The sequence below is a fragment of the Ochotona princeps genome, chromosome 26 (assembly GCF_030435755.1).
Source record: "Ochotona princeps isolate mOchPri1 chromosome 26, mOchPri1.hap1, whole genome shotgun sequence".
Classification (NCBI taxonomy): Eukaryota; Metazoa; Chordata; class Mammalia; order Lagomorpha; family Ochotonidae; genus Ochotona; species Ochotona princeps.
In genome coordinates this window covers 19,340,482-19,366,944 of record NC_080857.1, presented here as the reverse complement: position 1 = coordinate 19,366,944, position 26,463 = coordinate 19,340,482, and the positions used below count along the sequence as shown (strand labels likewise).

The 26,463-nt window shown below is 44.5% G+C and overlaps 2 protein-coding genes across 2 annotated transcripts in view; both read left to right on the top strand.

The window, feature by feature from the left end:
- Positions 1 to 26,463, top strand: part of DNAL1 (dynein axonemal light chain 1) — a 162,707-nt gene that overhangs the window by 76,444 nt on the left and 59,800 nt on the right. The window lies entirely within an intron of this gene.
- On the top strand, positions 5,933 to 10,293 carry LOC101531807 (acyl-coenzyme A thioesterase 1-like). Its single transcript, XM_004584411.4, has 3 exons — positions 5,933 to 6,429; positions 7,470 to 7,672; positions 9,609 to 10,293. Exons 1-3 carry the CDS (start codon positions 5,973 to 5,975, stop codon positions 10,191 to 10,193), a joined length of 1,245 nt encoding a protein of 414 aa, XP_004584468.2. The 5' UTR covers positions 5,933 to 5,972; the 3' UTR covers positions 10,194 to 10,293.

The window sequence follows — 26,463 nt, the reverse complement described above, 5'->3', positions numbered from 1 at the left end:
GATGGGTAACGTTAGGCTGGACCATGACACCAACTAGTATCTGAGAGAACGTATCCTGTGGGGAGCACATTCAGAATTTAAAAGCTTGGTAGGGAATGATTTTACCGTGTATACTGGCTGATCTTCTGGAGAGGGACTAGGGCAGGCACAGGGAGCATTCAGCCAACCCAGCACAGAGCCTCTGAGTTCTTTTCTCCCATGAGTCATTGAAGGGCAAATTAAATTTATCTTTCATAACTAGCCTCGTGCTCACTTGGTAATCAGCAGAGGTGAAGAGGAAGGCTATCAGAGACCAATTAATGGAAACAAAATTGAGAAGAGTCCCAACTACCCAATAGGAAATCCAGTATCATATGCGATCAGGCTCCTGGAAAGTCTGTGTTGTATTGACTGTTAGGATTATAGGACCAAGGCAGAAGGACAAGCTGACCTCATTGATTTGAGGAAGAAAGAATAGAGACTCTTCCTGAATCTGACATTATAAGAGTCAGATGCTATTTCTGTGGTTGAGGAGATTATGAAGAAACCTGTGACCCTATTTGTGGCATGTTGGAGAACAGCTGTGATCAAGAATTACAATGGAATGAAATAAAAAATGACAAAGACGCAGTGTGGCTGCCCAGATGATCTGCTTTTCAAAATACACTGAAATCAGCATTTCTGTTTTCCCAGATATTTACAACTTTTTTTTTAACTAGAGGAAGAGTTATTGCTGTGAAAAAATTGATGCTAGCAGTGAATAGAGAGTTGGCAAATATTGTATTTTTTCAGACAGCACCTCCTTCTGTCTAAACAACAATTGCTTGTCCCAACTATCTGGCCATGCTTATTGGGATTTAATAAAATTCCAGAAGCCCTTCATGTGGCACCTTCAAGAGTTAATCTCTCAGACATTCTGGTCTCAGTCACAACTAAGGCAAAGGTCTTGGCAACTAGTCAACTAGGTAAGTTCAATGGCTCAAAGTCCTGGGAACTGAGCCAGAACAGAACTTGCTAGGATAGTGACAAAGTTCTTTCTGTGCCGAATCAATACCTGCTTTCAAAATCCTGTCTCCCAGTTAAAGTAATCTCCCTAGATGTGGGGCGTCTTCCCTTAAAAACTAAGGGAGTGATGTAAGCCCAAAGCACTTTCTCTCAAGGTCCATTACAATACCAGATTCTTCTGAAGAAACTACATGCCGAGTGCAGTGACTCTGGACAAAAAAAAAAAAAAAAAAATCAGAATTTCAGGGGATTTTAGACACAAGCTGATATATAATACAAAGTCCTGGAAATGTCTTTTACTTGAGAAAGACTTTTTTAAGGTTTTGAAGGAAGAGGGATGTGAGGAGCACAGATTTTACCAACCAGTTGAACAAAAAGACTAAAGATCCTCTATGGTAAACCTCTTGCAGATCGTTGTGGATTTTTTTTTTTTTTTTTGCTTTTCTTAAAACTTTTTATGTTGAAATCATTTTACACTTAAACAAGTGATGCAAAAATAATAGAGTTCTCTAAATCTCCCATCTACCTTCCCCTAAGGTTAATATCTTAAATACCATGGTACAAATATCAAAACCAGGAAATTGGGGTGGGTGTAGTGCCAAAGCTGGGAAATAGTGGTGATCACTCAAGTGACTGGATTCCTGCCATTTCCATGGGAGATGTGGACTGAGTTCCTAGCTCCCAGCTTTAGCACTACGGCTCAGTTCTGGCTACTGCGGGCATCTGGGGAGTGAACCAGCAGAAGGAAGCTCGCTGGGTCTCTATTTTATTACTGATACAATAATACTAACCATGAGAATAGTATTGAAATCGCTTTCTTGAGAACTTGTTTAGATGGCTAGCAACTATGAAAATATATGGTGTTCTCTTGCTCTACTTAAACAGTATATATGAAATAGTACTAGGTCAAAGGGCCCAAGCAGTGAAATCACAGCTAACCTGGACTACTGGGGAATCTATCCCACCTCCAATCTTTCCCCCTTTGACCTTCAGATGGCTGAGAGAAGTACAAGGATCTCAGATGCTAAGTAAGAATTACAGACAATTAAATGAACTTGGGTTAACAATGACTGACACTATATGTTTACAGGAAGATTTTTCAAATCCCTGAACGATTCATTTTGTTTTGTCTTTTTACTCTTCCCAGTGCAGTTTGCAGTCCCAATGCATTTTAGGTATCAACAGGATCTTCTCTCACTTGGAAGTCAATGATTTAAAATCTAGCTGTGAAAACTTCAATTATCTAGCATTTGATGTGAACTGTTAAAGTAGATATAGGGGCTGTTGCTGTGACACATCAGGTTAAGTTGCAGCCTAGAATGTCAGCATGCTATATGAGTGCCTCTTTCAGCACCAGCTGCTCCAGTTCCAATTCATTTCCCTGTTAATGCTCCTGGGAAAGCAACAGAAGATAGCCTTTCTACTTGGGGCCCTACCACCCACTGGATAAGGTTCTAGTTCTGGGATCCTGGTTTCAGCTTGGCCCAGCCCTAGTAATCATGGCCGTTTGAGGAATGAACCAGCAGATGGAAGATCTTTCTTTCTATGTCCTTTGTTTCTCTCTCTCTCTCTGTAACTCTGACTACAGCTTCACCTAGATCTCCCATATGGGCGATAGGGGCCCAAAGACTTGGGCCATTTTTCACTGCTCTTCCCAGGCAATTAGCAGGGAGCTGGATAGCAAATGGAAGTCAGGACACGAGTAATGCATATGGGATGCTGGTGTTGCAGGTGGCATTCACTGGCCTGAAATATTTAAAAAACAAATAAAAAACAAACAAACAAAAAAACTGAAGTGATTTAAGCAACTGTCCTAAACTGAGTTCAGACAGCGAAATTTCTCAATACCTTGACTGGCATACTGATCAGGGTAGACTTGAAATGCCTGAAAGGTGGCAGATGACTAACCATGGGAAAGTTCAGGGGCACTCCTGGAGAATGCAATCATCTGTGGTAACCAGAGAAACTCGACTCTAGGTCACGCAAAGGATTTTGTCTATACATTAAATTCTTAGCCTTAGCATAATAGGAATACAGAACATTGCTTAATTTTGGAAACAGCATGACATATATCTGGGTAATAAGCTCAGCTACTCGATCGAGTCCCTAGACAAACACTGGGATTTGTATGGACCACGCTAGCCTCATAAGTACTAAGTATTTTCTAACAACAGCTGCAGCTAATTTTTTTAAAGATTTACTTATTTTTATTGGAAAGTCAGATTTTACAGAGAGAAGGAAAGACAGAGAGAAAGATCTTCTGTCGAGATTCACTCCACAAGTGGCCACAATGGCCAGAGCTGAGCTGATCTGAAGAAAGGAGCCAGGAACTTCTTCCAAGTTTCCCACATGGGTGCACAGTCCCAAGGTTTTGGGCCTCCTCTACTGCCTTCCCAGGCCACAAGCAGGGAGCTGGAAGGGAAGTGGAGCAGCTGGGACACAAACCTATATGGGATCCTGGTGCACAAAAGGCAAGGACTTTAGCCACTAGGCTATTGTGCTGGCCCCTGCAGCTGATTTTTTAAAAATCGATTTGAAAGCTGAGTGACAGAGTCACAGAGGGAGACACATACAGAGATCTTCCAACACATATACACAGACAGATTTTCCAATTGCTGGCTCACTTTCCAAATTGCCATAATAGCTATGGCTTGGCCAGGCTGAAGCCAGGAACCAGGAATTCCATCCTGGTCTCCCACATGGGTGGCAGAGGTCCAAGCACTTGGGTGATCATTACCCAAGAGCTGAATTGGAAATAGTGGAGCCAGGACTTGAGCAAGCACTTTGATATGGGATGCTGGCATCACAAGCAGCGGGTTCATCTGCTGCGCCACCCCACCAGCTCCTGGCAGTGGATCCTTTTGCAAATTACAAACACACCCTCCTGGCTGGCCCATACAATACCAACTTTTTCCACGGTGTTCCTCATCAGCATTAGTGAGGTCTTCAAAACATATATTTTCCCATACCTTTGCATACAGAAGAATCTCTTTTTAAGACTCTCCTCAAATTGCCCAGTTTGAGCATGCCACTTGCTTCCTGCCAGAACTCTGATGGATACAACCTACCACGACTGGTGTGGCATGAACAGCGTTCGAGCTGGGTCAACGTGCAATTGAGAAAATAAGACACAGACACAAGATAAAGATTATGAAAGCAAGCAGCCAGAGGAAAGCTCCCTTTCTCTGAGCAAGGAGGGTGATCTAGAAGGCCCACTGCCTCAATTCTTTATTGAACTGCTTGGGGAGTCAGATTACAGGAGTTGATATGGAACAAATACTGATAGCTACACTCTCTACTGATGTTAAGCAGCCAATGCTTGATGATCAGAAAGGAACAATGTGACCCATGTACTCAGTACATGACTGCCTCAAGGATATCTTAAAGCAGACAGCCCTGTCACCTAGGATCATTGCCCAACCTTGGGTCCTCGCCCACAGGTCTCGACCTCAGTCTCAGACTTTGGCCCACTTACAGACCATTGCCTGCAAAGTTTGACCTCGGTCTCGGGCACCAGATACAGTCTGTTCCTACTCTGTATCAAGTCACGCTGTTATTCTTTACAAACTGCCTGTGGTACAACCTAAAACTGGCACTGACAGCAAGTAGAACTGTGAGCTGAGAATCAACACTTTCATGGGTATGCATGCTTCAGGTCAATTGGCACAGTTTTTACATGAGCCCATTTCATTGTCCTTATAAGGAAACTGGAGAGGCCAGCATTATAGTATAGCCAGTCAAGCTGTTGCCTGCAATGCTGGCCTCCCATATGGTCTCCAGTTTGAGTTTTGGCTGATCCACTTTCTGTTCAGCTCCTGCTAATGCTAATGCTCCTAGAGAAGCAGAGGAAGATGGCCCAAGTGCTTGGACCCCTGCACCCACATGGGGAGACCAGGAAGAAGCTCCTGGCTCTTGGCTTCACCCTGGCTCAGCCCTGGCTATTGTGGCTATTGGGGAGTGAAGCAGCGGGTGGCAGATCTCTCATTCTCTCTTTCTCTCTCTCTCTCTCTCTCTCCATATATATATATATATATATATATATATATAAAATTCTGTTTCAAATAAATAAAAATTTTTTACAGGGAGGGGTTCTGGCTTTAGAGGCTTAATTCTATAGTTTGCTAAAGTTCTCCTTAAAGCTATTAAGGAGCAGAATCAGACTGAAATCCATTTCAGTTTGGCTCTATAAACATCATCCAGTCACGGAAGTGAGTCTAGGTTCTATTGGCTCCAGAGAAAAGAAGATGCTAGCAGCTAAAGGGGTGGGAGAGCTTAGGGTCATGTTTAACTGATCAATTGAATTCTAATCACTTGTATGCTTTCTCTCTGAGATTTATTTATTTGAAAAGCAGAGTGGAAGAGAGAGAGGGAATAAAAATAAATAAATAAAAAAGAGGGGTGGGGAGAATGAAGGAAGGGGACGGGGACAGAGAACCAGAGAGCAAGCAGAAAAATGTATCTTCTGTCCAATAGTTCACTCCTCAAATGGTTGCAAAGGCCATGGCTGGGCTAGGCAGCAGCCAGAAGTCTGGAACTTCATTTGGGTCTCCCACATGGGTGGCAGGACCCAATTACTCAGGACATCTGTTGCTTTCTCAGAAGCATTAGCAGAGAGTTGGATCTAAACTGGAGAGCTTGAATCCATACGGGATGCCGGCCCTACAAGCGGGCTTCACCCGTTCTCTCTCAAACCTTTAGTATCACCAGTCCTTGTATCTTTATCTCGACAGTCACCAGGCTGGATCGCAGGATTAGGCATTAACAGAGGAATTCTTTGTTTCCACTTAGGTCGCAGGGATATTTGCGCACACGCACACACACACACACACACACACACACACACACACACACTTCACTTAGCATCTTGAACAGTGTCCCAGAGCTCAACCAATGGGACTACTGAGAAAAGTGGCGTTATGAAGAGGAGAGGGGCCAGGCCCAGCCCACTACTCCTCTAAACCGAGACGTCCATTCGCTGCCAATTCAGAATGGCGACGACGGTGAGCGTGGAGCCCACGGGCCCCTCTTGCTGGGACGAGCCGCTGCGCATCGCCGTGTGTGGCCTGGCCCCCGAGCAGCCGGTCACGCTGCGCTCGGCCCTGCGCGACGAGAAGGGCGCGCTCTTCCGCGCCCACGCACGCTACCGCGCCGATGCCCGCGGCGAGCTGGACCTGGCGCGCGCGCCCGCGCTGGGCGGCAGCTTCGCGGGGCCAGAGCCCATGGGGCTGCTCTGGGCCCTGGAGCCCGACAGGCGCTTTTGGCGGCTGACCAAGCGGGACGTGCAGACGCCGTTCGTAGTGGAGCTGGAGGTGCTGGACGGCCACGACCCCGAGCCGGAGCGGGTGTTGACCCGCGCGGTGCTGGAGCGCCACTTCCTGCGGCCGGGGGTGCGGCGTGAGGCGGTGCGCGCGGGCCGGGTGCGGGCCACGCTCTTCCTGCCACCAGGTGAGCCTGTCTGCGGGTCCCTGGTCCTCAATACTCTTAAAAGAAGTTAAGAGGTCGCTCCCTACATTGCAGATATCTGTGGGCAGAGATACCTGAGGGGGGTAGGCTTGCTACTCCAGAACTGACTGGTCCTCAAATGTAGAGTTCAGGTAAAAAAAATTTTAAGACAGCGGGAGGGGGCTGGGGGAGAAAGATATTTGTAATTAAAATATATATATATATATTTTTAAATATTTGATTATGAGGTCGGCACAGTAGCTTTGCAAGCTAACCCTCCACCTGCAGTGCTGGCATCCTGTATGGGTACCAGTTCAAGTCCCAGCTGCTGCACTTCCAACCCAGCTCCCTGTCTATGACCCGGGACAGCAGCATAGGTTGGCCTAAGTCATTGGGCCCCTGCACACATCTGGAAGACCTCGAAGAAGCTCATGGCTCCTGGGGAGTAAACCAGCAGATGGAAAACATCTCTCTCCTTCTCTCTGTAAATCTGCCTTTCAAATAAAAATAAGTAAATCTTTAAGAAAAAATATTTGTTATTTGACAGACATAGCAGCAGACAGAGGCACAGAGGTAGAGCTTCCATTTCTGTTTCACTCCCCAAATAGCCACAACAGCCAGATTGAGACAGGCGAAAGTCAGGAGCCTAGAATTCCATCCAGGTCTCTCATTGTTGTGGCAGGGACCCAAGTAGTTGGGTGATCATCTGCAGCTTCCAGGGGTGTATGAGCAGGAAGATGGATTGGCAGAACGGGAGACAGGACTCAAACACAACACTGACACGGGATGTGGGAGCCAAAAACCTGCCCCTGTAGATTATTTGAGGTCTTAAAAATAATAGCTGTAAACACCGTGGGGGCTTAGAGAATGTGGATTTGGCTTGGGCCACTCTTAATTTGCTTGAAGACCACAGACTTGTCAGTGCTTTTAACTGGTCATAGAAAATTTTTGATTTGCCATAGAAAGCAGGCAACAAATGGCTTTGCACACCACCACTGAGGGCTTCAGGACTAGCTGTGTGTTTTGTTTTGTGTCTTCCCAAGGCCCCGGGCCCTTTCCCGGCATTGTGGACATTTTTGGCGTTGGAGGTGGCCTTCCGGAGTATCGGGCTAGCCTGCTGGCTGGGAAGGGATTCGCTGTGCTGGCTCTGGCGTACTACAACTATGAGGACCTCCCCAAGAGCCTGGAGACCCTCCACCTGGAGTACTTTGAAGAAGCTGTGAACTACCTGCTCAGTCACCCTGAGGTTAGAGCTTCTCTCTGTTTTAGGGGCTGTCCTTTAGGTGGTCTCATGAGTGTTCTTAGTTCTCACAGAATTGAGGTCATTTGTGACAACCACCCCCTCCTCCAAACACACCACTTTTTCCTGATAATAAAGACAATTTATCCTACAAACACAACTGTGAAAGGGACACAGAGAAACAGCCCAGTCAGTAGCATAGATGTGGTCAAAGGATTGTCAAGAAAATTCTAGAGATCCTAGAGCCATATTATGAAGGAGGGGAGTGAGTGGAGAAGTAACTGCAGGGGTGAATTCTTCCCACATGAATTCTTCCCAAACACTCACAGCCTGGTGGCCTCTGGCAAGAACGGAAATACTTTTTGGAAATAGGAGGAAGTCAGAGAAGTGAGCTCAGGTGCAAGTTGCTGAATTTGGTGGTGAAAGAATGAGAAGTTCCTAACAGCTAGCTTATGTATTCTCAATGAGGTATCGCACAGCTCAAAGTAAAGTGGGATGTGGGATTTGAGGGGCGTGCAAGGGTAGGAGAAGTAATGATATGATCTTCCAGTCTCAGAAAGCAAATATACCAGGGAAGTTTGGAGGGCCTGGAGGGCAAGGTGGGGTGCTGGTTTGAAATTGGTGAGTAAGAAGTAAAAGTGACGAATGTGGGCACAAAGATGTATTTTAATTTTTCCTCAGCACTGTTTATTCACAGAAGTGCATGTGGACTTAACAAGTAGACTAAACCAGTGTTGCATCTTTTCCAGGCCGGTATGAAACAAGGAGAGCGGCATTCAAGTAGTTAAGAGTTGTTTGTTTTAAGATTTTTTTTTAAATTTGAAATGCAGGTTTTATAGCGAGAAGGAGAGAAAGAGAGAGGAAAGATCTTCCATCCACTGGTTCACTCCCCAAATGGCTGGAGCCTCTTCCTGGTCTTCCATTTGGGTGCAGGGGCCCAAGGCCTTGAGCCATCCACCGCTACTTTCCTAGTCCACAAGCAGGGAGCTGGATCGAAAGTGGAGCAGCTGGGACTAGAACCAGTGCCCATATGGGATTGCCAATGCTTCAGGCAGAGAATTAGCACTAGTCCCGCATTAAGAGTTTTTACAGGGCCCAGCGGCGTGGCCTAGTGGCTAAAGTCCTCACCTTGAAAGCACCGGGATCCCATATGGGCGCCGGTTCTAATCCTGGCAGCTCCACTTCCCATCCAGCTCCCTGCTTGTGGCCTGGGAAAGCAGTCGAGGACGGCCCAAAGCTTTGGGACCCTGCACCCGCGTGGGAGACCCGGAAGAGGTTCCTGGTTCCCGGTTTCGGATCGGCGCGCACCAACCCGTTGCGGCTCACTTGGGCAGTGAAACATCGGATGGAAGACTTCCTCTCTGTCTCTCCTCCTCTCTGTATATCCGGCTTTCCAATAATAATAAAATCTTTAAAAAAAAAAAAGAGTTTTTACAAGGGAGTGACCACACCTATGAAACAGAAAGCTTCTACTGGAGGAGGTGGGAAGCGAACATGAGAGAGAGAAGTTGATGGTGTCTCAAAGAGACAGAAATGGGGGATACTGGGATGGCTCAACTGCAAATGATGAAGATGGTGATTGGGGAGTAAAATGTTTGGTACTGAGACCTTGGAGATAATGCACCTGCTGATGAGAATGGTAGTGGATGGCTCAGGTGGGGCAGAGGAATAGATCATGCGAAGTCTGGAGGTCCAGGAACTGAGAAGCCAGATATTGGAAAGCTGCTCCATGGGGTGCTAAAGTCAAGAATGGCAATGGATAAATAGTGGAAAGGAAGATAGAGAGGAAGGTAAGTGAGTTTCCCTAGGTTGCAAGCCTGGGTAAGCAGTATTTATATCCAGTCTCAGGTCCATCCGATTGCAAGCTTGGGTATTCCTTAGTATACTCTACTACACCATACGTGGACTCATTTTTCTTCTTTTTCCTCTGTTCCCTTCCCAGGTGAAAGGCCCAGGAATTGGACTGCTGGGAAATTCCAAAGGGGGTGAGCTCTGTCTCACCATGGCCTCCTTCCTGAAGGGCATCACGGCCGCTGTCATAATCAACGGTTCCGTGGTCACTGTTGGGGGAACTTCACGCTACAAGGATGTGACCCTGCCCCCCATAGGTGCCAATAAGAGTCGAATCAAGATGACCAAAGATGGCTTTGCGGACATTGTGGATGCCCTAGATAGCCCTTTGGAAGAGCCTGGCCTGAAGAGCTTCATTCCTGTGGAAAAGGCCGAGTGCGCCTTCCTGTTCCTGGTGAGTGAGGACGACCACAACTGGAAGAGCGAGTTCTATGCCAACGAGGCCTCCAAGCGCTTACAGGCCCACGGGAAGGAGAAGCCCCAGATCATCTGTTACCCCGGGGCAGGGCACTACCTGGAGCCCCCCTACTTCCCCTTGTGCCGGGCTTCCCATCATGTATTGGTAGGTGGGCCTGTCTTCTGGGGAGGGGAGCCCAGGGCTCATGCTGTGGCCCAGGCAGATGCTTGGGAGCAACTGCAGGCTTTCTTCCACAAGCACTTGGGTGGTAAGCGTTAGAGGTGCTACATGGAGATTTGAAACAAATTATATAATCCATCTTTTGTAGGTTTAGAAGATGAAACTATCTTCCAGAAACTTCAGTTTACATTAGTTCATTTGAACGTAATGTCATAAGTCTTTCAGATTTTTTAATCTTTCTCTTTACATTTTAGTGTTAAAAGTTGCTTCCATAAAAAAGAATGTCATGTTAGGAATGACTAGACAGTTATAAGTAAATGTAGTTTTTTCAAATTTGAAGGTAAGGGATATAGAGCAGTCACTCAATAGGCTAATCTGCCTGTAGCGCCAGCATCCCATATGGGTGCTAGTTCTAGGCCCAGCTGCTCCACTTCCCATCCAATTCTCTGCTTATGGCTTGGGAAAACAGTAGGGTATGGCCAAACACCTTGGCCCCCTATATCCATGTTACCTGGAGGAAGCTCCTGGTTCTTAGCTTTGGATTGGCTCAGCTCTGGCCATTGTGGCCATTTGGGGCGTCAGTTAGCAGATGGAACATCTTTCTGTCTTACTCCTCTCTCTAAATCTGCCTTTCAAATAAAAATACATTTTTCTTTTTTAATGAAGGTAGAGACATTTAGGGATGAATGTTTTCTCAATGCTTGGAACGCTGTTACTCCCATCGTCTCCCTCCCTAAAATTAACCTTTATAATGATCCTGTTGTTATGCTTAACATATATGTATGTACCAATAAAAAACTACTGCTATTTGTTGCATAAATATTTTAACAATATTAATTAGATGATGGGGACAGAGAACCTTTGAATCACACATGAAGCTGCAGCAACACATGAAACTTGGAAGGGTTTTAGTCCAGGGAGAACAGAGTAGTGGCTGTGGGGAGAAATGATGTTTGCAGGATACTCATTTTATGTCAATCAGAGTCCTCACAACCATCCTGGGTAAGTAAAACAATCTGTATGGGGCTGAGACTCTTGGTTGCAGAATTCATCTATGCCAGAGTCAGTCCTCCAGCCAAAGGAAGAATAGAAAACAATCTAAAACCTCTCTATCTTATAATGAAAAGTCAGATATTTATGTGTTGAACATTATGAACCAACAGGGCTATCCCACATAATTTAGTAGCAAGGCTTGTAAGACTATTTAATATGGGCCATCACATCCTTTTGTAGTACAGATGTTTTTAAGATATTGAAGATACTTATAATTGAATTTCAGAAGAGAAAATAAACAATAAGGCATTATATTTTAGTGGGGGAAACAAAAGCGTTTAAAAGCTAGGATATAATCAATGTAGTAGAGTTTTATCTGAGCTCAGCAGGTACCAACAGTGAGCTTTAATGTAGCATGGAAGTCTAGTAGATAAATTATCTGCTATGGCTGGCTACAGTTAAGCGTTTGCCTTATTTGAGCAGGATCCGATCAGTTGGTGCCTGTGATAGGTTGAAGCTCAGTTGTATGTGAGCTCCACTATGGTACGAATCAGCTATTTGTTACCAAGAAAAATCTTGTAGTCAGTCATGTTTGGTTTATTTGCATAATAATTAAGGCTGCATCTTGTTAGGCAGGATCTCAAAGTGCAGAGACAGTATGAGGTCAATGCTTCCTGCTTACTTTACAACTGCCACTGGGGGGATTATTACATTAAGGTGAGAGAAGAGAAGCCGTGTCCAACTCGGTGGAGGGGAGGGGAGAACCTAGGAAGTGGTATTTGAGATGGAACCTGAAGAAAAGGAGTACTCAAAATTTAGGATTTATAGGGGCCCAGTGCAATAGCAAGTGCCTAACTCCTCCTCACCTTGCATTGTGCCGACATCCCATATGGGTGCCAGTTTGTGTTCCGGCTGCTCTACTTGCCATCCAGCTCCTTGCTTGTGGCCTTGGAAAGCAGTAGAGGATGCCCCAAGGCCTTGGGACTCTGCACCCATGTGAAAGACCCGGAGGAAGCTTCTGGCTCTTAGCTTCGATTGGCTGAGCTCTCACTGTTGTGGCCAATTTGGAAGTGAACCAGATGATGGAAGATCTCTATCTCCTTCTCTGTATATCTGCCTTTCCAAGACAAATAAATAAATCTTCAAAAAAAAAACTTTAGGATTTATGGGTTTTTCTAAGGTGAATGCATGTGTGAAAATAATGAAAACTACAAAGAAGTTAAACATAAGCCTGGCATTGTGGTACAGTGGCTTGGGCCTGTGACGCTAGTATCCCATATAAACACCAGTACAGGTTCCAGAAGCTCCACTTTGGATTCAACTTTCTGCTAATGCACCTTGAGAAAGCAGCAAACAGCTCAAGTGCATGAGCCACTGCCACCCAAGTGTGGGAGGACCCAGAGGGATGCTAGGCTCCTGGCTTCACTGGGTCCAGTCCTGACTATTTTAGCTATTTGTGAAATAAAGCAACAAATTACAATCTCTCTCTGTAACTCTACCATAAAAAAAAAAAAAACATATTTTTTTGTTATTGGAAAGGCAGATCTACAGAAAGATCTTTATCTACTGGTTCACTCTCCAGGTAGCTGCAATGGTTGGAACTGAGTTGATCCAAAGCCAAGTGTCAGGAGTGTCATCCAGGTCTCCCACACTGGTACAGTGGTCCCAGGCTTTGGGCCATCCTCTACTACTTTCCCAGGCTATAAGCAGGGAGCTGGATGAGAAGTGGAGCAGCTGAGATAGGAACCAGTACCAGTACGGGATCCTGGCACTTGCAAGGGAAGGACTAGCAAACAAGCCATCACACCAGGTCCAATTCGGCCTTTAAAATAATAAATCTTGGGCCCAGCGCAGTAGCCTAGTGGCTAAAGTCTTCATCTTGCACACACACGGATCCCATATGGCCACCAGGTCTAATCCCAGTGGCCCTGCTTCCCATCCAGCTCCCTGCTTGTGGCCTGGGAAAGCAGTGGAGAACGGCCCAAAGCCCTGGGACCCTGCACCTGCGTGGGAAACCTGGAGGAAGCTGCTGGCTTCGGATCAGTGCAGTTCCAACTGTGGCGACCACTTGGGTTATGAATTAAAGGATGGAAGATCTTCCTCTCTGTCTCTCCTCTTTTCTGTATATCTGCCATTCTAATAAAAATAAAATAAATCTTAAAAAAAGTTAAACAGCTACCTGTTATTAGTGCTTTGTTTCTAAATTGTACAGCATATGGAAAATGAGTCAGAAAGTAACTTTACAATGAAGAAATGGGAGTATTGCTTTAGCCAGTTTAGGCAGATCAGCATCATTAGTGATAAATTGAGCTGACACCAGGCATCTTTCACATGATGTGTTTGTAGTCCTCCTGCTCAAAACAACCCAAGTCTGTTCAGGAAGAAAATGTGAAGCAAACACAAATTAACGGGCAATCTTCAAAAATATCTGATAAGTACTACTTAAAAAAGTCAACATCAAGCAAAAAGACAAGGAATGTCTAAGGAACTGCCAGAGTCAAGAGAAACACAGAACATATGACCACTGAAAGTATCCTGAAACAGAAAATGACAGTAGGAAAAATCAGGAAAAGATGACTATGTCAGAGACCAGCTCTGGCTACTTCAGAGCTTGCAAAGGAAGCCTGGATCAACGAAAAGACAAGAAGTGACATGGACCACTATGGCATGACGCTCATAATGGACAACTCAGAAAAGCTGACTTTTCTATCTATACAGAAATCATCACAAGCTTTTGTACAACATCCAATCGTTTCACTTTTACTGCATGGCTAAAAGAATACAAAAACAATCCTAAAAAACATTATTATTGTTTTACTTCAAAGAAAACGTTTTCAGCAAACCGTTACTCATGCAAACCTGTAGTCACCTGGTTGAAGCGAGGAAGACCATGGTTGGCAGCCCATGTGGTTGCATAATGACAGTTTACTTATATCCAAAATCAACTTTCCACTAAACTTAAACTAATATTACTTAAAATATCAAGAATACAGAATTAAAAGGAAAGCTTATAAATGGAAGGCATTTATAAAGGCATATATAACAGATTATTAAATCTTATAATCAATCATACACTAATTACCATCATCTTCACCTAATACTGATTCAATTGATTTTTGTTCTTTTGTCAAAGGGCAGTGAAAAAGATCTGGGCAACTCAGCCTTTCTATGAACAGAGGGCTTTTACAAGAAACTTCTTTTTATCGTTTTAAATGGTTTTGTTTCCCTAAATATAAGTGCCAATATAAGGTAGAAGTTTTAAACCATTTTCCTCTGGGGGCTCACATTTGTCTCCCTTTAGAAGATGCCCCATATACTTTCAGCTTTATGTGGTGGGAAGCCAAAATGCATCATTTCATGTGTTGTAACAATTTGAGGCTGCACGGTAAACAAACTTTGTGCCTCTATAATTGCCATCTGTTCTAAGATATTATCAAGCCATTTCTTATGGAGATCAAAAGTGGGCACATAAGACATTTGGGAACAACATAGGCTCAATTATGTTACTGTATGCTTTTAGCTGTGTCTCATTGCTTTAGGCTGCTAAAGACCCTTTTACCAGGATTGATAATATCAGTTTTCAGTTACAGAAATCATTTCACATTTGCAGAAAAACAACGCCCTCAAGAAAATTCCACAAAATATCACAGAGGTGATCCAGTGTCCACACAATGAAATGAGGCAGCATTGAGGTGATCAGAGACATTCTGCCAGGCCTTGCCACTCAGCCAGAAACTCCTTGTAGCCTTGCTAACCGAGAAGTTGTGCTCATCACACCTCTATGCTGGCCTCATGTAGAGTTTAGTTAATAACAGTGTATTAATATTGAATTACTAGCTGTCACAAATGTACTACAGCAATACAATAGGCCAACAATTAGGGAAACTAGGTGCTGACTATACAAAAGTTCTGTAGGGTTTTCCAGTTTTCCTGTAAATCTAAAATTAGTTTAAAGTAAAAAGTTGAGCTGGTGCTATGGTGTAGCAAACTGGAAATGCCAGCACTCCACATGGGCACCATTTTGAGTCATAGTTTGCTCTACTTCTGATCCAGGTTCCTGTTAATACACCCGGTAAAGCAGCAGAAGATGACCCAAGTCCTTGGGCCTGCAACAATATGGGAGACCCTGATAAAGCTCATGGTTCTTGACTTCAGACTAGCTTAGCTCTGGTCATGGTAGCCATTTGGAGGAGTGAACCAAGAGATGGAAGTTCTTTCTCTGTAACTTTGCCTTTCAAATAAATAAATATCTCTTTTTTAAAAAGCAAAAAGTTACTTTTAAAAGATTTTGTAAAAATTTGTTTGAAAGGCAGAGTTGCAGAGAAGAGACAGAGAGATCTTCCAACTGCCGGTTCCCTCCTCAGAACGCTGCAATGGCCAGGGCTGGATCAGGCCAAAGTCAGAAGCTAGGAAACTGGAGCTTCATCCATGCGTCCCATATGTGCAAAGGTCCCAGGTTGGGCCACCCTCTGCTGAGTTCCCAGGTCATTAGCAAGGAGCTGGATTGAAAGTGGAGCAGTTGGAACTCAAATTGGCACCCATATGGGATATAAGCAGAAGCTTAACTTGCTATACTACAATATTGCCTTTATCTAAAATTTTTTAAGGATTTATTTTTATTGGAAAGTCAGATATAGAAAGGAGGAGAGAAAGAGAGGAAGATCTTCCACCAACTGATTCACTCCCCAAATGGCTGCAACAGCTGGAGCTGAGCCAATCTGAAGCCAGGAGCCAGGAATGCCTTCTGGGTCTCCAATGCAGGTGCAGGGTTCCAAGGCTCTGGGTTGTCCTTGACCATTTTCCCAGGGCAAAAGCTAGGAGCTGGATGGGAAGTGGGGCAGCCAGGGCACAAATTGGTGACCATATGGGATCCCAGCACTTGCAAGGCAAGGACTTTAGCCACTAGGCCACTGTGTTGGGCCCTATCTAAAAAAAATTTTTTTAAAGAAAGCACAATTAAAATGTTGGTGTATTTCATTTCCTTCTGGATTTTTTTCTGGATATACCAATGTGATGAATGTGTTTTTATTTTTTTCAGTATTTATTTATTTTTATTGAAAAGTCAAATATACAGAGAGGAGGAGAGACAGAGAGGAAGATCTTCCGTCCGATGATTCACTCCCCAAGTGGCCGCAATAGCCGAGCTGCACTGATCCGAAGCCAGGAACCTGAAGCCTCCTCTGGGTTTCCCACGTGAGTGCAGGGTCCCAAGGCTCTAGGCAATCTTCAACTGCCTTCCCAGGCCACAAGCAGGGAGCTGGATGGGAAGCAGGACTACTGGGACATGAACCAGCGCCCACATAGGATCCTGCAGCGTTCAAGGCGAGGACTTTACCCACTAGGCTACCACGCCAGGCCCCCAAATATGTTCTTATTATATTTGAGTATTTTTGTTTTTTTCTAACATCAAAATATAACAAACACTTTATTGTGCCATCTGCATATTGAATTAAATATTTCATAATATATAATTAAACAATTTGTTACTTTAGGATACCTAGGTTCTTTAAAAATTGGAAAGGAGTGCATTTGGCACAGCTGTTGGAATGACCACATCCCATAATATTGAAGTGCCTGGGACCTTGCACGATGGCTCAATTGGCTATTTCTCCCTCTTCTTGCACCAGGATCCCATTTGGGTACCAGTTCATGTCCTAGCTGCTTCACTTTCGAAAAGAAGCTCCTGACTCCTGATTTTGGAGTAACTCAACTCTGGCCATTGTGGCCATTTGGGGAATGAACCAGCAGATGGAAAATCTTCCTGTCTTTCCTCCTCTCTGTAAATCTGCCTTTCTTCCTCCCAAGCCCTTGAGAGGCTACAGATGATGGTCTGTGTATCTGGATCCCTGCCACCCATGCGGGAGACCCAGACTGAATTCCACGATCTTGCCTTTGACCTGGCCCAGTTTCAGCTGTTGTGGGCATTTGAAGAGTGAGCCAGTAAATGAAGAGCTCTCACCTTCCCTCCCTCCCTCTGTTACTCTTTCAAATAAATAAGATACAATTTTAAAATCTAAAATAAGAGCCAGCACAGGTACTCCCAGTCAGTAGCTGAATTAAAAAAAAAAGTTTTTAAATGTTAGCTAAAATGATTGTGATGATTATCGATGTAGGTCTCAGATCTTTGAGCTTGCAGAATTCCATTTACAAAAACAATTACTTATTTATTTGAAGGGCAGAGTTAGAGAGAAAAGGAGAGAAAGAGGAGATGATCTTCAATCCACTGGTTCCCTCCCTTGATGACCCCAACGGCCAGGGCTGGGCTGGTCTGCGCCAGAAGCTTCTTTCCAGGTTTCCCACGTGGGTGCAGGGACCCATGCACTTGCTTTTTCTCATGTTTTCTCAGGCCATTAGTAGGGAGCTGGATAGAAAATGAAGCACCTGGGACTCAAACTGGCACCCATAAGGGATCCCAGCACCAAGAGCGAAGGCTTAGTTGAGTATGGCACGGTGCTAGTTCCATGTAAAATTATTTTTTAAGATTAAGAGGAACTACTGTATGAGTACAGTTTGACTATCCCTCACAATATCGTGTGTTGAAATTTAATCCCCATTGTAAGATATCATCATGGTGGAAACTTAACCCAACCATGGTATGTAGAGGCAAGGCCTTTGGGAAGTGATTAGGATGAGATGAACTCATGAAATTCGAACCCATGGTTGCATCTTTTCGTTTTTTAAGTTTTAAATTTTGTTGATGTTTACATAGTTGATCAGGGTGGAAAGGATCAAGGATCAGGTGAGTGGGTGAGAACATTATTTACATATTTTGTTTTTCTTCTTGTATCTGGGGGAGGGGAGGATACAACGGGAGAGACCACGCCCAGCCTTCCGAGTACCAGGGAATGTCATCCCAGGTCCCCCATTATGGAGCATGTTCTGAAGGTTCTGTTTATGTGTGTTCAGAAGTTCTGAGATGCTGCTGATAGCACTGCTTCAGGGATGAGAAAATGCTTCCAAGGTCAATTGGCTGACAGAGTCCACCTCCGAGTCTCCATTTGCCCAAAAGTTTGCTGTCAAGTTTCACTGGGGTAGTTGATCAATTTGTTCTGCCCTCCTTCCTCTGCAAATCTGTGGCCCAGACCAACCCTGCCCACCACATGCTCAGCCCTCACGTACACCAGAGTGAGCTACAGCCTAGTCAGAGTGACCCCCATAACCCCCACTGGACTGGCTCCCTAGCTCTGGCTCCTGTGCCTGCCAGCATGTGCAGTGGACTGGTCCGGTCTGCCCCATGTCCCATGAGATCTTGTATACATCATTGGGCATTAAAGCCTAACTCAATCCAACCGACTCCACCCTCTTGCCCACATTCATGCCAGTGGGTGCTACTACCTGTCCAGCCAGGCCTGCCCCAGGTCCTGGTTCTCATGTTCACCAGTGGGAGTTACAGCTCACCAGGGAAGTACCCACAACCTCCCCACTGCATCTACTCTCTGCCCCAGATCTTGTACAGTCCAGGTGGTTCTGCAGTCTAGTTTAACAGAACTTGCCCCCAGTTCCAGCATTTGCCAGCTGATGCTGTGCCAAAGCCCAACTCACATGTCCTTACTCTTGCTCATGACTGTACCAGTGGATACAATTGGCTACCCCAGCCTGACTCTCCCCCTAACCCAGTTCACATGTAGGCCAACAGGTGTTGTAGCCCTGCCCAGCCAGGTCTGCCCCCAGTTCTAGCTTTCACACTCACCATCAGGAGCAGTGGCCTAGCAGTGGAGTCCCCACTACTCTCCTACAGGGCTCACACACCTCCACCCATCTTGCATGTACTGGTGGGTGCTGTGGTACAGTCTTGCATGGTCCATCTCACCTCAGCATTTGCCAGTGGGTGATGTGGCCTGACCTGGCCTGGTCTGTTCCCATTCCAGCTTGTGCTGGTTGGTGCTGCCACCCAATCTGGCTCAGTCAGTCCCCAGTGCCAGACCTAATTGAATTGGCTGATGATGTGGCCAGACCCAGCCTGTCCTGCACCCCATCCTGGTTCTCATATCTGCCAGTGGGTGGCATGGTTGCTTCTTGATGCTTTGAGAGACAGACCGAGACCAAGCATACACGTGCGCGTGTGCTCCTTATCTCTTGTCATGTGATGCTCTGCACTGCCTTGTGATTCTGCCAACAAGGAGGCTTTCAACACATGAGGACCCTTGATCTTGTACACCCAAAACCATGAGCCAAAAAGAAACTGCTGTCCTTCATAAAGTAGCCTGTCTCAAGTGTTTTGTTAGTAACAAAAACTAATGCAGGTGCGGGTGAGGAACATGAGTTTCTCTGTTAAGATGATAGTAACTTCACAACAGCTCCGTGCTGGTTGAAAAGACTGGGTTAAAAGGAACCAGGTGCAAAGTGAATGTCTTTCCTAGCATTCTTGGTAATAAGCCATTTGTTACTAGGCAACTAATGTTTTTTCAAGGATAAAAACATTTTTCTATTGCTATAGCATTAAGTGTTCTTTCTCATATGGGAAGGATTCTTCAAACAAGCTGAAAGATTTCAGATCATTGCATCAATCATTAAGATTTGTGATTCGTTATGCAAGGTCTTCAACCTTCATGTCTTTTTAACGTTGATTTTATTTTTATTTGAAGGGCATAGTTACAGAGAGAAGAAGAGACAGAGAGATCCTTCATCCATTGGTTCACTTCCCAAGTGGCCGCAATGGCCAGAGCTAGGCTAGTCCAAAGCCAGGAGCCAGGAGCTTCTTCTGGGTCTCCCATGTGGGTATAGGGTCCCGAGGCTTTGGGTCATCCTTGAATGCTTTCTAGATCAAAGGCAGGGAGCTGAATGGGAAGTGCAATAGTAGGGATACAAACCCATGCCTATGTGGGGTGCTGGTGCCACAGGAGAGGTTTAGCCTACTATGTCACAGCACTGTCCCCCATGCCTTTCTAAAAAAAAAATGTCGTGCTCTATCTTAATGGAATGTGTTTATCATCTTGATGGTTTTAAAAATATAATTTCAGATTTCTCCTCCAATTAGTATAGTAGAATCAAATATGCTGGTAGTTTTTTTTTAAAAAAACATGATGCATATCTTACCTAATAGCTTTGACAATTAATGGTACCTTTCCACGTGAACTTGGTTTTATGGAATAGGCTATGTAGTGCCAAATTCCATAGCCCTTACTAAAAACTTTTCCTCTCTCTCCTTTCCCCTCTTTTTCTCCATCTCTTCCTTTTTCCTTCCCTCCCTCCCTCCCTGTAGGCATTAATGATGGCATTGGTTCAGACTTGTGAAGGGGAATCAGTCAACTAAACATGAATTGGTGTGGGCTCAAAGGATCAGAGCAAGGTGCAAATGTCTGCTCTGCCCCAGTGCTACAGGAAAAACACTTCTAGTATAACTGATGAGTAAGTTTCTTTCCTGAAAACAAATTAACTACATTAAAGTCTAACTGGAAGACCGGAGTTACAGCTTCTTACAAATAAAGGCATTGTCCTGAGGCACCATGGACTTACTTGGATGGTGCCTGGGGTTGTGATAATAAGTATAAAATTGATTGGAATAGCCCTTTTCTTTCTGCAAAGGAAACAGTGATGGGTCAGATCTACATGCGGAGCCATACCACAGAAGTCAATATGTAGTCTCATTCTGCTTGAGCATGGTATCTCCCCTGACAGGTAAGTACTAGTCTCATTCTGCATTTTAAAATTGCACACTGTCCCACAGCAACAGCACCATCTGGCCAGGCAAAGTGACAATAGGTCAGGTGCGTATCACAGTAAAATGTAAGATTTTTCACTGACCACATCTGTTCTTGAGTTGGAATTTGAATTCTCAGGTACTTGGAGAGAGAACCAGCGGATGAGACATCTTAATCTGCATGTTTAGTTTTTCATTTCTTTTCCTCCCTCTCAAATAAGTAAAAGTTGAAAAGGGAGGAGAGAAATGCAGAATCACAGACTCCCAACCACAGACGTTCCAATTAGAAATCTGGATTTGAACAAGATTCCTGAGTGTATCAGATTTAGAAAGCACTGTTATAAAGCAATTTCAAATTAAAAATGAGAGACTCTAGGGGAAGGGAAGACACTAGTGGAAATAGTAAATAAGTGGATAAATATAATTGAATCCATTCTTTTAAACTTAATAGCAATGTCTTGTGGGGTTAAACAAAATAAGATAGGGCCCAGCGCGATAATTAGTGGTTAAAGCCCTCGCCTTGAATGCGCTGGGATTCCATATGCACACTGGTTCTAATCCAGACAGCCTCACTTCCCATCCAGCTCCCTGCTTGTGGCCTGGGAAAGCAGTCGAGGACGGCCCAATGCTTTGGGACACTGCACCCGCGTGGGAGACCCGGAAGAGGTTCCAGGTTCCCGGCTTCAGATCGGCGCGTTGCGGCTCACTTGGGGAGCGAGTCATCGGACGGAAGATCTTCCTCTCTGTCTCTCCTCCTCTCTGTATATCTGACTTTGTAATAAAAATAAATCTTTAAAAAAAAAAACAAACAATGTAAGATAGTGTAAAATACATGCATAGGAACGTATATCAGTCAGCTGGGAAGGTGGTTGAAAGGAGGGAAGTGTGTTGAAATCTGGGTGTTCAACAATGAAAAGAAGTGAAGTATGTACCTTCTACACAGATGGGTGTGGGAAAGGAGTGAAAAGTGACAATATATGTTCATTTTCACCAGCTGTTAGGAGAGACAGTATGGATCAGTAAGGTTTGAGTCATATTAGCCCTACAAGGTAATATGCTTTATGCTGACAAAGAAATATATCAGAGTAGGAGAGGTCTTTTTTTAGTTTCCTCTTTATATCTTTGTGTGAAAGCTGTCAAAATCAAAATGGAGTTGTGTCAATTCCAACAGAAGCAGCAACAATAGATCTTAGCCAAAAGGTTAAACTGTCCCAGAATCACAACCTGCACAAAGTTCCATACATCCCCCAAAATACTTCTCCTTTGCCAGGACAACTCCCGATTATTTGCCTGTTCACCTTCAAACTGGCACCACTCATACGATTAAATCCTTGCAGCTGAGGATTACTGTTTCAAACTATCCCATGAAATCCTAACTTCTGACTTTAAAAACTTGCCTCAATCTCCTTGAATGTATTCCTAGTTCATTATAGCATGCACATTCCCACTGCAATGGTGTTGTATTCCCAAATAAACATCATGATCCTTTAGAGAATCTCTCTTCACTATTATTTAGATTGACAACTCTATCCAACATCCAGAACTGGGACCTTAAGGAAGATCACCTTCAGGGAGAATCAAACACTCTGGGAGCCACTGAACCCCTTTCTTTTTTCTGTCTTAGTCTTTTCTCAGGTTGAGTTCCCCTTTTGGGGGGATCTGACTTGATTAAACACCTTAAATCAAAGAACGCAGGGGTCAGTCTTTGGGCTCAGCAGGTTAAGCTGCTGCTTGTGACACCAATATCCCATACAGGAGCACTCGTTGAGGTATCAGCTGCTCTACTTCTTATCCAGCTTCCTGTTAACAGTGCCTGGGAAGGCAGTGGAAAATGACCCAACTGCTTTGGCTCCTACCACGTAAGTGGGAGAGCAGATGGAGTTATTGGCTCGTGGCTTTGGACTGGTTCAGCACAGGCTGTTATAGCCATTTGGGAGGTAAATAAGCAGATGGAAGATCCACCCTCTCTCTTACTCTCTGTGTGTCCCTTGCCTCACTTTACCTTTCAAGTGAATAAATAAATAAATGTATATGCGTGAGTTGGGACTGAGGGCAGGGTGGGCAAGGCAGCCCAGAAAGCTGTCACACTCAGGCTGCAGCACCTGCGATGAGGGGGTAGGGGCCACTAATGACTTTAGTGTCACAAGCAGTTCAGTGTGTGCTTTAATCTCATGATGGGCTCACACATGTCAGGATCCTTGATCTCAGGGTCCAGAGTCCGTGGGTGTGTGGTCTGACCTTGGCTCATACGTTGCATGTAAGTAGGCCAGCTCTGCTGCTGACTCCTGTGCAAAGGTGAGAAACACACCAAGGTACACATGGAAGATAAGACTGCCTACTCTTCAGAATCAATCAAAGACCTCACGTGTCTTCAAAGGGCAGAAAGATAAGTAGAGCTTTTGCTATTAACATATCAGGAATACTGCACTATCAGACAGACATGTTTTTTTTTTTCCCCCGTATCTTGACTCTTGACCCTTTCTGGAAGTTGCTATTGGTAGATGAACATCTTAGTGAGTTCTTCTAATATAATGTTAGAAATTGTCAGCATGTTTGTATGAGGCTGATTTTTTAAAAGATTTATTTATTTTTGTTGGAAAGTCAGATATACAAAGTGGAGGAGAGACAGAGAGAAAGATCTTCCATTTTCTGGTTCACTCCCCAGGTGGCCACAACGGCCAGAGCTAAGCTGATCTGAAGCCAGGAGCCAGGCCCTTCTTCTGGGCCCTCTCACGCAGGGTGCAGGATCCCAAGGCTTTGGGCCATCCTTTACTGCTTTCCCAGGCCACAAGCAGGGAGCTTGATGGCAAGTGGGGCCGCGGGGATATGAACCAGCACCCATATGGGATCCTTCAGTGTGCAAGACGAGGACTTTAGCCGCTAAATGAAGCTGATTTCTAAAACCTGGAGTAAGTATATTTGACCAAGTCTCCAAGCCAATGTCGATACCAAGAACCCATTCTGTGGACACTGAAATAGCCATGCATAGCTGACAGGCCTTAAAATTTATACTCACAGAACAATGAGGAGCCTGTGCAGAGATTAGTGGAATCTGTCACCTGTACTCCAACAGCAATCTTTTCACAGAAAGGGACACTAAAACTCTTAAAGCCTAAACTAGACAGTTTTACAACCTATCACTACCCACTACTTGGGAGATGATAAAATGCAATCTTCCCTGGGTCTGCTGTAAAAGCTCAACTGATTAATCCTCTACCTCCAAGTGCCAAGATCCCATATGGGCACCAATTCATACCTCAGATGCTCCACTTTCCATCTAGCTCCCTGTTTATGGCCTGGGAAAGCAGTGGAGTGTGGCCCAAACCTTGGAACCCTGCACCCATGTAGGAAACCCAGAAGGTCCTGGCTTTGGATTGGCTCAGCTCCAGCTGTTGCAGCTATCTGAGCGTGAACCAGTACACAGATCTTTTCTCTCTTTCCTCTCTGCAAATCTGTCTTTCCAATAAAAATGAATACATTTTAGAAAAATTTATAAACTTTCCTGCTTAAAGAAATCAGTTAGTAATAAATCTTAAAAACAAAAGAACTGGCACTTCTTTTGCAGACTGTGAACAATTTTTGCCTTTTTGTCAGGTCCTGGTATAAAAAACATGGCTATAAAAACATGGCCCTGGTTACTCAAATATCCACTGACAGAAGAAAAATCCTGAGAGCTACTGAATGGAACCACAAGGGCCAGAGAGTAATGGGGCAGAGAGGATCTGCAAAGTTAATTAGTAAACAGCTGCTTCAACTAACACAAAAACAGCATTTGTGGAAACAAATTCCAGCATCAGCAAGGCCATCATGACCTGTCTACATATTAACTTTCTGGACTGTGAACCCCTAACTATTCAGAAGCCATGAAAATTTTTTTCTGAAAAAAAAAAAAAAAAAAAAAAAAACACCAGATTTTCTTTCTCAAAGCTTTCCCCACTTGGCGAATCCCACTGCTCTTGTCTAGGACCAACTTAGATTTGATGCAAACAACTTATGCCTTCCTACCCCAAATTTTTGTTCTAAAAAAATACTCAACTCTGGTTCTATAAATATTTCAAACTGTTACCTAGCTTTGGTAGTTTGCAATAACTTGTACCAGTACCTGGTAATTTTCCTGGCTAGCATCTTCTTATGTCAGGAACCCTCTGTCTCAAGAGTTTTGGATGAAATAACTTTTAAAAGATTTATTTGTTTTTGGGCCAGGTGGAATGGCTCTATTGGCTAATCTTACCCCTTTAGGAACCTATACTGGCATGCTAGTTCATGTCCTGGCTTCTTCACTTCCCATCCAGCTCCCTGCTTGTGGTCTGGGAAAGCAGTAGAGGACAGCCCAAAGCCTTGGGACCCTGCACACACGTGGGAGACCCAGAATGTCTTGGCTCCTGATCGGCTCAGCTTGGGCTGTTGCACCCACTTGGGGATTAAAACAGTGGATGGAAGATCTTTCTCTCTGTTTGTCCTTCTCTCCATAAATCTGATCTTTCTGATAAAAATAAGTAAATCATTAAAATGTTATATTTCAGGGTCTGGTCCAATGGCTCAATGGGCTAATCTTCCCCCTAAAAGCACTGGAATCCCAAATGGCTATTAGTTTGTGTCCCGGCTGCTCCTCTTTTTTCCCTTCCCTTCTTCCCCTTCCTTTTCCTCTTCTCTCCTTCTCCTTCTTCCCAGAAGGGTACCAAGAGGGAGGGGACTCAATCTAGCTCTCTCACATGGACCATAGGGACCCAACAACTTGCACCATCATCTGTTGCCTCAAAGGGTCAATATTTACAGAAAGTTGGTGTAGCCTGGATATGGCAGTGTGCTTGAGAGGAGCTAGCACCCAGTTAAACTGAACCCAGCTAACGTGAGAGCATACAGAGTACCAAACACCTGCCCTACAAAATACCCCTTATAGCAGCTCTTTTGTAGACTATGGGCATCATCTGACAGGTGCCGTGTTGAGTACCTGTCTCTTCCTTGAGGTTCTTAGGTTCTAAACTTCACACCGGACCCTAGGGACTTTTGAATGGCTCGGCTAAGCCCAGGTCATCTCAGCTGCTTTTCCCAAGTGCCATTTCTTTGTCTTTTCACAGCAAATTGGGGCATCAGGGAAGGGGATGGGAATAGACAGCAGTCCAGATAAATTCTGTGTAAATAATGTGCAATTTAAAGGGCAGGTGATTAAAATACAGATGGCAATGATTTCATTAGATGAAGTTGGGACAACTCACTGATCTCTGAGACCTGGGGCTTGATCTGATCACTCTGGCTTTGGGTTATAAACATGTATTTAGCTTCTATTTGCCAAGCCTCTTCCATGAACCCTTCTGTCTTCACCTTGCTGGGTATCCAGGTAGGCTGAATCGTACTGTTGGATTCAGACAGACACTGCAAGACACTGAGGGACCATAAGATAGTGAGGTCAACATATGCATCTTCCTCCTCCTTCTATCGCATCACCATAAGTTGTCTATGATCCTCTCGGAAGGCCTCGGTCCCTGCCAGGCAGTCTCTTCCCTTGACCCTCAGCACACTGTCAAGCTCCAAACCTTGTGGAATCTTTTTTGGAAAAACTAAAAAGAAAAAAAAAACATAGTCTAAAAAATCCCTTTACAAATTCTCAAATTGTCCAGTGTGCCCATTTCCTTCCTGCCAGAACTCTGACATCAACCAAAATTGGCACTGCCAGGGAGTTTGGGGTTACTAATTTATTTTAAATGAAGAATGGAGAGAGACAGAGAGAGAGTTCTA